The 15192-nt window shown below is 37.3% G+C and overlaps 2 protein-coding genes across 6 annotated transcripts; both read right to left on the reverse strand.

The window, feature by feature from the left end:
• Positions 1–1213: 1213 nt before the first annotated feature.
• On the reverse strand, positions 1214–6992 carry LOC110768618 (Phosphoglycerate mutase family protein). Of its 3 annotated transcripts, XR_002528472.2 has the most exons (6): positions 6638–6977; positions 6445–6544; positions 6066–6245; positions 5870–5987; positions 1813–1967; positions 1214–1586 (listed from the first exon to the last, which is right to left on the reverse strand). XR_002528472.2 is itself a non-coding variant. In XM_021972423.2 (5 exons), the coding sequence occupies exons 1-5, from the start codon at positions 6897–6899 to the stop codon at positions 1899–1901; spliced, it is 729 nt and encodes a 242-aa protein (XP_021828115.1). In that variant the 5' UTR covers positions 6900–6977; the 3' UTR covers positions 1214–1898. The 3 variants fall into 3 exon arrangements, 2 of the variants coding, with proteins under 2 accessions (XP_021828115.1, XP_088108895.1); XM_021972423.2 differs by having other exon boundaries at positions 1214–1967; XM_088252769.1 differs by lacking the exons at positions 1214–1586; positions 1813–1967 and adding an exon at positions 2090–2765 and having other exon boundaries at positions 6638–6992.
• Positions 6993–7232: 240 nt separating this feature from the next.
• On the reverse strand, positions 7233–15081 carry DEG10 (DegP protease 10). Of its 3 annotated transcripts, XM_088252765.1 has the most exons (9): positions 14483–15081; positions 13611–14113; positions 13073–13318; positions 11863–12058; positions 11151–11410; positions 10642–10769; positions 9106–9309; positions 7930–7980; positions 7233–7743 (listed from the first exon to the last, which is right to left on the reverse strand). In XM_088252765.1, the coding sequence occupies exons 2-9, from the start codon at positions 14068–14070 to the stop codon at positions 7492–7494; spliced, it is 1797 nt and encodes a 598-aa protein (XP_088108891.1). In that variant the 5' UTR covers positions 14071–14113; positions 14483–15081; the 3' UTR covers positions 7233–7491. The 3 variants fall into 3 exon arrangements, with proteins under 3 accessions (XP_088108891.1, XP_021828113.2, XP_021828114.2); XM_021972421.2 differs by lacking the exon at positions 14483–15081 and having other exon boundaries at positions 13611–14198; XM_021972422.2 differs by lacking the exon at positions 14483–15081 and having other exon boundaries at positions 7585–7743; positions 7930–7955; positions 13611–14200.
• Positions 15082–15192: the final 111 nt, after the last annotated feature.

Raw genomic sequence — 15192 nt, forward strand, 5'->3', positions numbered from 1 at the left:
ACACCCGCTGATGTGTCAATGTATCATTTGCTCTTCTTTTCTTCTCGTTTTCTGTTCAGCGAATGATACATTGACACATCAGCGGGTGTCAACTAAGTGTGTCAATGTTGTGTGTCCAAATAGCATTACTCCTAAGTCTATTCCTCTCTCCACTTTCCTTCTCACATTTTAGCCAAAAAGTCATCACTTCAATTTCGAAAATGAAACACTTTTACTAAGACTTTCTTGTCGATTGGGAAGGGATTTGAACTTGCGAGTTGCGACATCTCTAGTTTTTATCTCTATTAAAAAAATGCAATTGGGTATGGAGAACTCAAATTTGGAAACCCTTCCAACAATAGGAAGATATATTACTACATTTAAAATACAATTATTTGACAAAATTTTAATTCATGTTGTAAATGTATCCAAAAAAAATATAAGCGATAATCTAAATTATAGGGGAGGAGGATTTCTCTCACACACACAATCAATATGTAATTTATGTCAGAAAGTAATAAGCATAGAACTTTATTGTCATTGTTATTTAACTTAATTACATTTGAAAGAAACCATTTCACTTTTTCTCTTTAAATTTGCTAGTTTTTGGATGAAGTGAACTTTTGGAATGGATGAGGTTTGGCTAAAAGAGATATAACCTTAAGAAAATGCATTTGATAAACTAATGACAAAAAGATGAGGGTTATTTGATTAATGTAGCATAATTCACGATATTGTTTTTATAGCAAGATTGGGATTTTATCAAACTGAAAAGAAAACCATACGTCTGGTCTAGGATTGGAGAGAGCCTGGTGTCTTCTATCCAGATGACCTCATCGGTACAAAGAGCGAATTTTGCCATAGCATATGTTTGCTTGGTTACAGAAACGCCTGTGAAACTGGAACTGCTTGATGAGATGTTCGGTTTCCCCCTACCAACAAGACTCAAGCATATGTATTCATATGATGAAGTTACAACCGCTACCCTTTGCACCTTTTTGAAATACGTACTATAAATAGTGAGTTTTTTTGTTTTTTTTTCCAAGGTGAGTTGGATACCATTCCCTACAATCAACATCAGATTGATCTATTGTAGCGAAAAAACTAGAGGTGCACATAGTTTTAAAAGTTGGTTACAAATTCCTTGATCATTTTGATACTTTTTTTTTTGGGTGTGTTTTGTCCACCAAAACGAAACTAAAATTTCCTTGAACCAGCAAAGGACCCACTAGTGTAGTAATTTGGAGCAATTGCTCCCCTTGGGTTTGAATCCTAGCATCCGTATATTGTGTGTGAGTATACTATCACCCCTCTCAATAGAAAAGGTCTTAAAAAAAAAAAATCCTTCAACTAAAAAGAAAAATAACTAAATTTCTTTCGACCAAAGGAAAAAAAAAAAACCTAAAATTTCTTCTAACAGATGTTGATTGCATTAGCACATCACTTTATAATCTTTCATAGATATATCAAAACCAGGTGTTGATCTGTAGTAAACTTCAGGAAGTAGTTAATGAATTAAAACTTGTAGCACCAATCTTACTTCGTCCTCCAATTAGCAACAGTGGGGACTCCTTTTTTGGATGAGATAGTGCGTGAAACATTCTCCCCTGCACACCTTGCAAAGTGTCAACTAGGATCTGTAGTATCAAAACTACTACCAGTAAATCTCGATTAACCTCGAATTTCGGTCATTTTAAAACTTTTCCCCAACCACAGAATGCTTTTTGAACCAAAAGATGGTAAAATTCTTCCCAGCTTTTACTCAAAATTGACAAAGGGTATAAAAAGGTAGGATGGTTGGACAAGGAAGCAGATTTAGCTACAGAGACTAACCAAATATATGATATACTTGTTGGAGAAAAGGAAGGACTAGTATGGTGCGTTAAAGTTGTGGCTGGCATTCAAAATATCGCAAAATTTTATAAGCTGGCACTTGGTTTCACAATACCCTGCAGCTTCCACCCCCCAAGTCCTGCCAAAGCAAATGCCTGTGACAATAATGCAGGATTAATAAACAGTGAAATAGTAGAAAAGGAAAAAAGAAACTCTAATTCTTCTCAATCTAATCAGAAAATGAAAAGGAGAAAAGGAGTAAATGATATTGTTTGAACCACAGATATTCAAGTGGCCAATATAAAGGAGTGCAATTATATTAAGGCAATTTCGAAGGAAAAGAATCTTAGGGGAGGAGAATTGAGTAAGGCAAGATGACAAGGCTTTTCTTCTTATTCCTTTTTCCTGGGAGAGATCTCAAAAATCCTGTCCTTTTTTACAAGAACTTCTACTCTATTTATAAGGGGGAACAAAACATGAATTAATTTACAAGCTGACTACCTCGGCTCGGAGCCGAGCTGTTTGTGTCACATCAGATCTGTTAGATGATGGGCGGTTGGGATTTGTCCATGTCCTCCGCCCATAATGACCTTCTTACATTTCCACTAGGGGGCGGGCCTGGACAGAATACCCTTCTGCACACACGGCGGCAGTTCCATCCGGTGAGGTGGTGGTTCGGGCGGTTTACATCTGGCTTTTGAAGGGACGTGGGCACACTTTCAGAGGCGTGACGGGTCGGCGGTCAGAAGGGGTCTTGTCAAACGACATGGCCGGCTTACAAATTTTCAATCTTCTCAAGGTGGCTTGGAGGCCGAGGTCGAGGGAGTCTTGCTTGCTTTTTCCGGTGTGTTGTACGAGGCCCATGTGTTGTGTTTTTATTGGGTAGGTGAGCTCGGTGTGTGCCGAGCCTCAACAGATATGATTTTGTCCCAGCCCAGAAGGTATGACCAAAGCTGTCACAAGAAACTCTAATTCTTCTCAATCTAATCAAAAAATTGAAAAGGAGAAAAGGGAGGTGACATGGACAAATATAATCTCTCCTCAACCTTTCCCTATAGAATTTTTCCTTAACTTCAAGTCATAGCAAATGATGTTATAGACTTCTATTTCCATAATCAAGTGTCTCAGCTTAAGGACGCTCTCAAAAATCTGTCCGCTAGGAATGTATGCCAAATGAAAGGGATATGATCCTAAGAGACAATTGCCATTCCGTTCAATGTTTTGGTCCTAACTTTATGGCTGCTGTGAACGATGGTGATGGGACAAAATGCCGCTAATGTCACCATTGTTCTCCTTAGTAATGAATGCCAATTCAGATTTGGAGCCACTCTGCCTTCTTAAAAATTCCCATCCCCCATTAAACATTCTCCGCAAGTTATTATAAGTTACAAAACTGACAATTGATATCAACTTGAATTGAAGTGGTATCCCTACAAGAACTAAGGAATCACATGGTAAGGCAATCCAAAAGTTCAAAGTCCAAACGCAGTGCTTGCAACCCATATAAACCCTGAACTTAGAAATCTCTTCCTCCACTTCTCACTTGGTGATTACCTCTTTACGGTTTTCTTTATCAAGAGAATGAGAGGTAGGAAGGGCGGGGAATGGGGAGAGAAACTTAGGGCCCATTCGGTAATGTTTTCGGAGAATATTTTCAGAGAATGAAAACAAGAAAACGAATTTGCATTTTTAGGAAATGAAAATGCGTTTAGTAGATTAATTAGAAAACATTTTCAGAAAACAAAAACAATGAAAATGTGTCTGATAGTACAATTTGAAATAATAAATGGGAGTTATTTTTATGAAAACGTTTCCCATGAGAATAAAAACAACTTTTTTCTGTTTTCTACAAGTACACATGAACTTGTTTTTCATAAATGAAAACATTCTCAATGTTTTCTATTTTTGGGCCACCGAACGTTTTTTTGTCTCATTTTTGTTCTCTGAAAATGAAAACAACCCCTTAAAACGTTACCGAACGGGCCCTTAGAAAATCCTCTTCCTCTACTTCTACTTGTGGATTCTGTCTTTAAGGTTTTTGTTAGGTTTTTTTGGCTCGTCAAATATGTCCTAGTTGGTTTAGGATTGTTTTAGGAAAATTAGAGATATACCGATTCTTGTCCTAGAGGGATTAGGAAAGAATTTCAGTTTCCTTATTCAAGTTAGGTTTGGATTTCTAGAAGTCTATTTGGATTTGGATAAGTATAATTTCCTAATCCACTTAGAAATAGGAATTCAATCAGCCTTGGGACATGTAAGTCAACTCTATATCTATAAATAGGGTGCGGCAAGGCTTATTTTAAAGAGGGAAAAACAACCAGAGACAGCCAAGAGTTTTGAGATTACTTCTAGGGTTTGCAAAAGTTCTGTAATCTCTATTATTAATCAAAGGAGCGGTGATTTCTAGAAAAATCACAACTGGACGTAGGCAAAAGTTCTGCTGAACCAGTATAATTCTTGTGTGTTTTTAAGTTTTCTAATATTCGCTAGTTTAGTCTATTGCGGTTGGTTACATTAAAGAACAAGGTCCAGTGTGCGGGTTATTTAACAATTGGTATCAAGAGCCTGGTTAAAGGGGTTCTACGATGTCTAAAGGGAAGATGAATGCGGATCTAGGACTTGCGTTAAAGCCCTTTGACAGCAAGGATGACTTCACGGACTGGCAAAGGATGATGAAGAACGTACTGATACAGCAAGATTTGGATGATGCACTCAACGGTGAGAAGCCGGCAAGCATGACAGATGCAGCATGGACTAAGGTTCTCAAGAAGGCCAAGAGTTCCATCAAGATCCATCTCACAAGATCAGTTTGGTCACACATCACTGAAAAGATGACTGCCCATGAAGCATGGGAACAGTTGGAGAATGTTTATATGGGCAAAACCGTTTCCAATAAACTTTTTCTAAAGGATGAACTATTCGGACTTCGACTGGAAGAAGGAGGTGATATTGAAGATCACGTATGCAGGTTCCAGAATTGCATAACTAATCTTCAAAAGGTCGAAGAAACTTACAAAGATGATGATATGGCTATCATCTTGCTGAGGTCTCTACCTTCGTCTTTCAAGCACTTTCGAACAACTCTAATGTTTGGAAAAGAGTCCTTGAAGCTTGAAGACGTAATTCAAGCTCTTCAGTCATATGCTAAACTAGATGATATAACTGAAAGCCCTCAAGGCCTTTATGCCAAAGGCAAGGAGAGGGGGTGGGAAAAGACAAAGGAAGAGAAAACAGGCAACAGAGGTAGGTCAAAATCCAGGAAGAAAAAGGAAATGAAGGAAGGTTGCTTCAAATGTGGTTCTGCCGATCATTGGAAGAGGAACTGCAAGATTTGGAAAGAGAAGAAAGCCAAGATGGAAGGAAGCTTAGGTTCAGCTAGTGCAGTCATCGAGCATGAGAGTGACGGGGAGCTTCTTTCAGTAACATTAGGCTCCAAAGCTTTCACAAATTGGATTTTGGATACCAGATGCACTTTTCGTATGTGTGCAATAAGAGAATGGTTCAATACTTATAAAGAAGTCTGTAATCTCTATTATTAATCAAAGGAGCGGTGATTTCTCTAGGTAGAGAAATCACAACTGGACGTAGGCAAAAGTTCTGCCGAACCAGTATAATTCTTGTGTGGTTATAAGTTTTCTAGTATTTGCTAGTTTAGTCTATTGCCGTTGGTTACATTAAGGAACAAGGTCCAGTGTGCGGGTTATTTAACAGTTTTCTTCTTCCTTTTTACTTTCCCAGTCTTTTAATTCAGAGTCACTAACAAAAGATTTCCCATCTCTCTAGTTGATTATCTCTTTTAAGTTTCTTCTGGTGGACGAGTTTGTAGCCAGGATCATCTCAGAGAACATAGATCCTCGGAAAACCTCCTATCTTTATTGAATTAACTTGATACCCTCCAACAATTTCTTTTTTCCAAAAAAAAATCCAAAGAATAATCAGAAGACTGTTTTACTATAAACATGTACATTACATTGACATAGAGCACAGAGATGACAACAAGATGTACGTTGATTTCAGAAAATAGAAAAAAAAAAAAAGGAAAGGAAAGAAGCCTAACCTCATCCCAAGATTTCCCAGTAGTTTCAAGCAAAGCAGCGTTGCAAGTCTTCAGTTCTATGGAGGCACCTGTGAACATTGAGGCGGCCTCCTCCCAACCCCTATTATGTCCCATGCACCTGTATAGTTGCAACATGATCTAATATCATACTTTCTTGCTTAGCATAAGAAAAATGAGGTAGTGAGCCAGAGGTTACATGACAGTGAGGATGTCGTCCCTTGAATAGTTACAGATAACGTGTTGAAGGTGCTCAGCCGTCTGCCCATCCATGGCCGCGATGGAATAAAAGCTTGAAATATAATGGACCTCAGCTTCCAAGAAGCCTCTCACTTGTTGCTGCATTATCGTAAGAGTTTCCCTGGTTCGCACTGCATTGCTACAGCCCAAACACGGCAGCTAAGAAATTCGAATTGATTTAAAAAAGCCAACATGAAATGTAAATTCTGAATTAATTAGGGCAGCTACTTTCCGCTCCTAGATTGTCATCCTGCACTTTATCATTTTAAAGCACTCACAAAACAAAAGAGTGCAGGATGACAAATGAGACTGGGAATAACACTGCCCTTAATTAGTACCTAGATAAAATAAGTTGAGGTATCCAACCCAACTGTTGGAGCTTATGAGAGACTTTGACAGCATCGGCTTGTCCTGTTTCACTCAGTGGCCGATCATGATCTACAATCATGCAAAAATATTACAATAAATAGGATTTCGGATTTCTCTCTAAATAAAGAAAAGAAAAGAAAAAAGATAGAAATTTGAGGGAACCTTTTAGCGAAGGGTCTTCCCAGGAACTGTTAGCATGACGAAGCAGAATGAGGCGACGAGCAACGTATGGAGGAGTTTGTTCAGAATCTGAAACAGCTTTGCCCTCCACTGTCTCGATTACCAAAGATGGAGGCCTAGTAGCCGTGTTAGGGTTTCTGCGACGGATTGAAGAGGATTTGGGCCAATTGGTATTCGCGGACGCTGAGAAATGATGCTGAATATTAAAATTAATATTATGGTTACAGAGAGTTACTGCATTCATACTGCCAGAGTTGCGACTCTTTAGAGCGAACTGTGAGCTACCGAGTGAAAGATAGAGCCCTCCATGGCTCGAGTCAGGGTTACTTATGGTCCCACCACGTAGCTTGTGGCTTTTCTTACTTTTAAATTTTAATTGCTAAAAATAAATAAAATTCAAACTATACCTAAATATAGGAAAAAGGAAATTTGAATCCTGGTAGTTGAAGTTTTCAATTTTTAACCCAATATCCATTTTTCAAGGCATCAATTCTGATATCAAGAGGTAAAACTCCTGAAATAAAACCAGTCCGATCCGTTCAAAAAACCCCTGAAAACCCTAGAAACACTCAAACCATGAAGAACTGACACCCTAAAGAGCATTTATTTATACAATAAGAATCTGCATATTTACTATGTTGAATGAAACAAAAGCCAAACAGCACATTATCAGATCGACCAAAAAAAAAAAAAAAAAAAAAACACAAAATGAACCCATTTCCAACCCTCTTAATCTCCTCGTTAAGAAGTTATTGTGAGGAAGATCCGGCTTGAGAATTACAGCTTAATGTTCATGCCATTCTATTTGTCAGAAAGGTATTAGGCAAGTCACACTTTCAGCAAGTCAACTCTTGAGCAAGGTATTGAGTTTGCAAGTTGCTTTGTTCATCAATAAGATCATTGGACATTGCAGATGGTATTCGGTGGCACTTCAAAATTTTTGAAGTTGCAACTTTTGCTAAACGATGGTTCAACACAATAACCCTATCATCATCCAAATCAAAGCGCACACTCTCTTTGCTACAGCTTTCAACAAGTTGGCATAAATGTTTCAAGTTTTCAACTTCTATCCCATTAACCTTCTTAACCTGCCACCACAAGTTAAAATTTTCATGAGACAGGTAAACAAGTAAATGTGCAAGATTGCCAAGTTCTATCCTGCAAACCTTCTATCATAGCATTTACTTGGGCAAACAATAACATAGCATCGATGTAACCTCAAATATAATGGATACTGATGTGTTACGGAAATAGAATTAGAATTTTGCTCACACCTGTAACTCTGCAAGACGTTCATATCCTGCATTGATATCATCCATCAGGACCTGAACGAAATAAACAATTATCACAAAAATAAATAGAATTGTAATTACTTGCTGAATCAGAAGAAAGTTCCCAACTGTGCTTTTGCAGTTGAATATAATATTTATAATACAGCAAACATAAAAATCAGCATTTTCTTCATGATAAACCAAATGGTTTTGCACCAAGTAGCACAGAAGGACGTATGGCTGCACTTCATCAGAAGACAACCGTCATGGACTCATCTAATATTTCTCCCCAATCCCTAGTGAACACCAACTTAATCTTCATTTTGCTACATAGTAGGGATAGGGGTAGATGAACTTTCCTTCCTGCTTCAAACAAGATACTTTGTACCTCTGCCTTACATAACCAGTTCTAATATTCAGAGCAAGTAGACTCACCCTTCATTCCCAGATGACAACCCGAATCACAATATAATTAGTACTCATGCTTTTATGAAAGTCCAATTCAAAGTTCCCGAAAAATGTCTCCTTGATTACTTCACATTAAAAATGACGAAGCTTAACTTTGAAAGTTAATTCTGTATGTACAGTTCAACAATTCAATCCATGAACTTTTACAAGATGATTATATATGGTTGCGAAGAGCGTGCCTTACATATGCATATGGTGCTATTACAGTATGTTAAAATGAAAATCCACATGAAGACAAAGATCAAACGTATACATAAATGTTTACACAAAATGAAGTATCTGTATGTACAACATGATTCAATATCAATCGTCAGCCTTATTTGATGGATTTCAATCAGTGATTTCCAAAAATACAAATGTTATGAGAATGAACACATAGAACGACAGTTATAGTATTTTAAAGTTGGAGAAAGAAAAGCTATGATGTTTTATCAACAATGAAAAGTTTAAAGTTAACAATTAAAGAGCATACTCTGGGTGGATTGTAAAAACACTAACATTTGTGCTGTACATATTCCCCATTCTAAAGTTTAAAGTAAGGATGTCCATGACAGTATTTTATCTCTTCTCATGGCACTGCATTTGAACTAAATAAACATCACAGCTTTACATTCTTTTATCATTCTACATTATAAAGTCTTCTTCATGGCATATGCAACCGCACAATCAACAAAACAATACTGACACATCACTTGAAAAAGATATGCAGACCTGAGAAAGGATGACAAGCTGTTCACCAGCCCTTTTTGGGGGTTCCCTTAATGCACTTTCACACAATCGTCGAGGTGAAGTATTATACCAGTCTTCTCCATACTCATGAAGGTATGGCTGAGTGAGTGGAACAAAGACCAAACCAGCAAAAATATAATAACTAGGGAGTTTATCGAACTGATGAACTGGAACTAATGGCTGCAACTGCATAATTCAACAACTAATAAAGAATTGCAAAACAACCAAACAACTCTAAATTGCATGGCAAAGAATATCTTCACTTCTGATTAAACAATCATAGTCATAAATTCTAAATTTCTATTTACCTCTAAATATTGAAGTTCTAAAATTTGCAGCGAGAACCAAACCAATTACCATTACAATAAGATGGTAGTTCAAATTCCACAAGTACAAGAGCTAATAAACACAAAACGGACAATGACAGCACAACCAATTGGGTGTGGTTGCATAAAAGAGCTTTAGCAACTGCACAATTGAACAACTCAAAGCTGAATTGCAAAGCAAGGAAATAACTCTAAATTGCATTGCAAAGAATATCTTCATCAGTGATTAGACAATCACAATCATATATCCTAAATTTCTATGTACCTTTAACCTATTGAAGTTTTAAAATTGCAGTGAGGACCAAACCAATTACCACCACAACGAGATGGTAGTTCAAAAGTCCACAACTGGAAGAGCTGAATAAACAGAAAAATGCTTAATGACAGAACAACATATTCAATATGGTTGCATAAAAAAGCTTCAGTGAGTTAACAAATTTTGTTTCCAAAATCTGCTAGTCAAGTGTCACTAATCATCCTGTGCTAATACACAAGAGGCTGAATATCACAAATGTCACAAAGCAACAAAGACCAAAATTTGATGACATCTAAAATTCTTAAGGCCGACAAGAGATGAAATAAATTAATAAGCATCATATGCACAAATATCTGAACGAGTTACTAAAAACATTGTGATTTAAGGAACAGCATTATGTGGCTTTGTCAAAAAAGTTCCCACATCTTATACCACACTTCCCTTCCTTACCATTTCTCTCCAACCACAACAAAATTCAACCAGAAATACATAGCCTAGGGCATGCTGAACAATTTAGCACTGCTGAGACCCCAACTCTCAAATATTGATCAGTGCCGAGCAAGTAAACAACCAACATTCCATCTTTCTTGCACATATAATACCAACTAATCATAAAACAGTGTTTATTTGTTATCCATTCTAACCATGGGCAGCCTGACCTTAGCCTGAGAAAGTTGAGCCAGATCTTAAATAAACTCAATGGCCCAACAATTACAGGACGACCAAAATAATCATATTCTACATAAATGTCTTGACTTTTGTCTTTCAAAAGATTGTTTCTCTAATCCAGTTACTTTTCTCCATATGAATTACCGAAAAAAAAAAAGAGAAAAAAAATTCTTAAATTTAAAAGACACCTGGTATCATAGTTTTGATTCTTCAAGATGGAGAAACCACTAAATTAAACAAACATTAAAAAATGGTGCTAAGACTTACAGGTCGAAGGGTGATATTGAATTCATACTCTTCACCGTCCCTCAAAACTCTAACTACCGCTGTTTCGTTGGGTTTCTTCATAGAAACCAAATGGTCAAATGTTATCCGCTCTCTGTTTCGGAAAGGAACTGCATTGTGCACAAATCATGCTACAAATTAAGAACACAAGGGCAAAAAAAATATCTGAAAAACAAAAAACCCTCCACTCTGCCAAAAAAAGGAAAATCTCTCCGAAAGATCGTCACTGTTATCCAAACTTCTTAGGGTGACTTGGTAAGTTGGAGAAAGCTTTGTTTGCAATAGCCGATCATACATTGTGATTGTTTCACACACATGTATTGGCGGTGTAACTAGAAGTTGACAGTTGATTTCAAATTTAATGTCATTAATTCTTAATAATATCTCCACATTTGCATTGAAACGAGTCAATAAGATGTCATTCCTGGTCCGACACGAGCAACAACCACACAAGATTGTTTTATTACAGTTAAGGAATAACAAGTGACTACCTGTTCCATCATTTGCTATAGGCACTCCATCAAAAGCAAGGATAATATCATCTTTCTTCAAGACTTTATAGGCGTCTGAAAGAGGGTTAATTTTGCTCACCAATACCCCAGTCATTTCAGGGTGCATCCGAAAGTGGTTCCTCAGTTGAACATTTTCAATGGGCTGGCATGACAAACCCAGAGAGCAGAATCCAACATATTTTCCACTTTCTTCAACTCCAGCAATAAAATGCTTTATTACTGGAACAGGAATTATATAACTGAAAATTCCAAGAGATGAAGAAAATATATTTAGCCAAAGTTAACAACACTCTTAGAAGTAAATGCTTAAACTCGAGAGAAAGATGCTTGGTGATATATCACATAAATTTGTTTGCCTGTGGATTGGACTTGCGGTATTAAGTGTCAAATCACACCTTTGTTCTTGTTGAACCAGAAAGGTGGAAAAAATGAGTCTAATAGTGCAAGTATTCTAGAGCTTGTTGGATAAATTTTGATGATTCAAGACATAATCAGGGTAAAGTAAAAAACACGACAACAAAGTCAAACGCCACGCAAAGTATAAATGAATTCTTGACCGCAAACAAAGCACTCCCACAGGTAACTGATTAGTCAACATGTCTAGCCAACAAAAAGTAAATGAATATTGCAGGTAATGTCCTATAATCTAAACAAACTGAGCGATGACAATCTAAATTAAAATAAGACTTACCCAATATTTTCTGCACCAGAAAGGTTTTGAAAAGCTACACCAGCAACTTTATTGCCCATGATTGCTGGACCGCCACTATTCCCTGGATTTATTGCTGCATCAATCTGTATTGCCATAAGCTGGGTTGCACCATGCACATATTGTGTGGGTTCGACCCTAGAAACAACACCTTTAGTAACAGAAATGTTGTCACCACCTGCGCCCAAAAAGCAAAGCATTAATTAAGTTAAACATTATCACTTTGCACCATGCTTTCAGCCTTTCATTATTAATTCATTAAAGGTGGAACCCAAGTGCATTGGTATAACAGGATAAAAGCCCTTACACAAGGACAATGAACTAAAGAAGCTACAAATTCAAAATAGGAAGATATCAAAAGAAGAATAGACACCCATCCAAACATATGAAGAATGAAGAAAAGCATCTTTGAGATCAACAAAGAATCAATCCTTTCTGTAATGAGTCTGCCTGTTCTTTGACACATATTAGAAGCTGTGAAGCAAATATAAAAATGAGAACTTAGAAATATGATTCGAGGATTTCTCCTCAAGTAGCTGCGTTAAAGAGTCTCATTTCATATTTCTGACTTAAATTTTAATTATATAAGAAATATTACATAGGTTTATTTTCAGTCGAGTCAGAATTCGCTCTATCATCGGACCATGAGTATAACTTTATGCTTTGGAGACTTTTTCTTTAATGCTTTAGAAGTTCCTGCTCAACTTAGTTGTTCTTTTTCTACTTTATTGAAGAGCCCTAGCAGGCCTCTGTGTAATGTCTTAACAAATGTGCCTTCGCTTCCTAGGTGTCGTTTCTTAGGGACACCTAGGTGTGCCTAGGGTTTTATTAACTATTTCTTACAACTATTCAATTTTCATATTTGCCAGAAATCCCTGCAACCTTAAGATTTGATTTCAGTATCACAACAGCCACTGGGACCCAATTTCTATAATACATAACCATGCTTAAATACCCTTGCTTCAAATGTAAACAATGAACCATCAAGATACCTAACTATAAAGCTAAATTGTTTAAGATACTTCATAAGATTTGGTATCACACCCACAACAGCTCTTCATCCTGTTCATTCTACTATTAATTTCACAAGTTACAAATAAACACAGACATTAAGCAATGAAGTATCATGATAAGTTACTTGGAACCCATTAAAGATAAACAGAGAGGTAGTAATAGTAAAATTTATCGTTACCTTGAGGATATCCAACAACAGCAACAGCTTCTTGCAGAAAAGGAATGTCTCCTAACTCGAGGGAATTCACACCATTCCAGAACTCTTCACTTTCAACACTTAAAATGGCTAAATCACATTCATGACCAACAGCTTTAACTTGCGCTCTATACTTGGCAGGAGAGCCATGCTTTCTTACAAGTACAAAGGTATGATCAGCCACGACATGAGCATTTATCAGAATTTTCTTCCCAGGGATTACAAACCCTATATTATTAGGATAAAAGTAATTCTAAGTTAGAAAGAAATTTTGCAAGTAAGGCAAAAGAAACTTGATGAACGTTAAACTCTAAAATTAACTAATGCAGGCAACAACAAAGTGGCAAAATTGAAGCTTCGAAAATGCAAGATATGTTAGGCACAATTGAAGGCTTCCTTGTGTGTTCCTTTGCCGTAGTAAGCTGCTATTTTACATTTCTTTTATTTATTTATTTATCCGAACTGCTATTTTAGTTTTGTTTATGTTAGAAGAAATGAGAGAATGTTAGAGTTAGAGTACCGGAGCCCATGGATTCTCGCTGGGACTTGTTCTGCCAAGGAAGGAAGTAGTTAGGGCTGCTCGACACAGTGAAGATCTTCACCACTGAGTCCAACGCCAGCTCTATTGCATCCTTATCCGTCGTGCTCCTCTTATTGTTTCTCCGATCACCTAAACGCCGTCGTCTAAGTTTGTTGTTGTTCCTGAGAGGATGCACGTGCATTGCAGCTACTGAAGGGCATGGGCACGGCCCATTCTCATTGCGAGCTTCAGAGTTAAGTGGCTCGGAGGAACAAGAAGAAGAAGAAGAAGAAGAAGCAGCAACATCTTCAACCTTAGCTGCGCCTGTGGTACAAGTACAGATACTAGTCCCTCTTGCCGTTACCGTTACCTTATTAGTATAATCTTTTAGTAAGTTAATAGAGGAAACAGAAGATGAAGAGCAAAGCCTGCGGAGTGAACGGACGGAAGTTCCCAGCATCTTTTGTTTTTGTCCTCGTTCCTCTTGGCAGTCGGTCTAATGTCTGAAACAAGAAAGAAGAGGAAGGCCAGAAAGAAATCAGAGAAGGTAAACTAGAAAGAATAACAACTGCCAAGTGTAGGTTTTGAGTTTAGGCTCAAACAATGGGCAGGGGCTTACTGTCAGGCCCAACAAACAAAAAGAACCCTCTGCGTTTGGGTATGTTTGGTACATCCTATTATACTCCGGATAGGAGTAAATAGTCCATGTCAGTTGTTTGGTGTCAACTTGTATTATTTAATTACCGGACTATATTAAACGGATTAGGTTTTTAATACTCTCCTTACCCGAATAACTAATACAATCCACACACCTCGGTTTAGATAATACACGCTTAATAATAAGATTAGAAAGAAAAAAAAACACGCCTTACATTCCTTCTTTGCTATCTTCTTCTTAGATCTCTCTCTCATGGGTTGATCATCTTCTCCTCAGATCTCTCTCTCATGGGTTGATCAGCAGCTAATGACTACTCTGACAAACATCTAACCCCAGCAAGTTGGCTCTTCCTCTCCAGCCCTTAATTAACGAAATAATCCATTGTGCCATAGACATAGACCCAATCAAGTCCCCTCCTCTCCAACCACAGATTCTCACAATTTGGGTTCCCTTTCAGTTTTGATTGATGCCCATTTTAGTTTCAAGTATGCGTTGTTCAGTGTTAAAGAAATTCAGATTTGGATATTCGATTGTGTAGGAAATTATTTGCTACACAAATTGATAGATTTTTGATAGATTTTTGATAGATTTGGTGGGCGTGGGTGTGGGTGTGGGCGTGGGTGTGGGGGCTGCTCATGTTCCAGATTGGGGGTTGGGTGTGTTGAGAAGATTTGGGGATGGACTACGATTGAAAGAAATCAAAAGGTGCTTCTGAAGCAAAAGACCTTATAGTAGAATTTGGTGAATGTGATAGTACATGTTCAAAAATTGAATCTGTTTTTGGGTTGAATTATTGATAACAGAGAAACATTAATTTCTATGGTTCTTGGTTGTGGTTCAATGCTCCCAATCGACAAGATAAGCCCTCCCAACTGAAACATAATTGTATACATCGTTGATGATGGAATGGCATTGAAGATCCAG

This window comes from Prunus avium, chromosome 4 (genome assembly GCF_965620075.1).
Source record: "Prunus avium chromosome 4, drPruAviu1.hap1.1, whole genome shotgun sequence".
NCBI lineage: Eukaryota > Viridiplantae > Streptophyta > Magnoliopsida > Rosales > Rosaceae > Prunus > Prunus avium.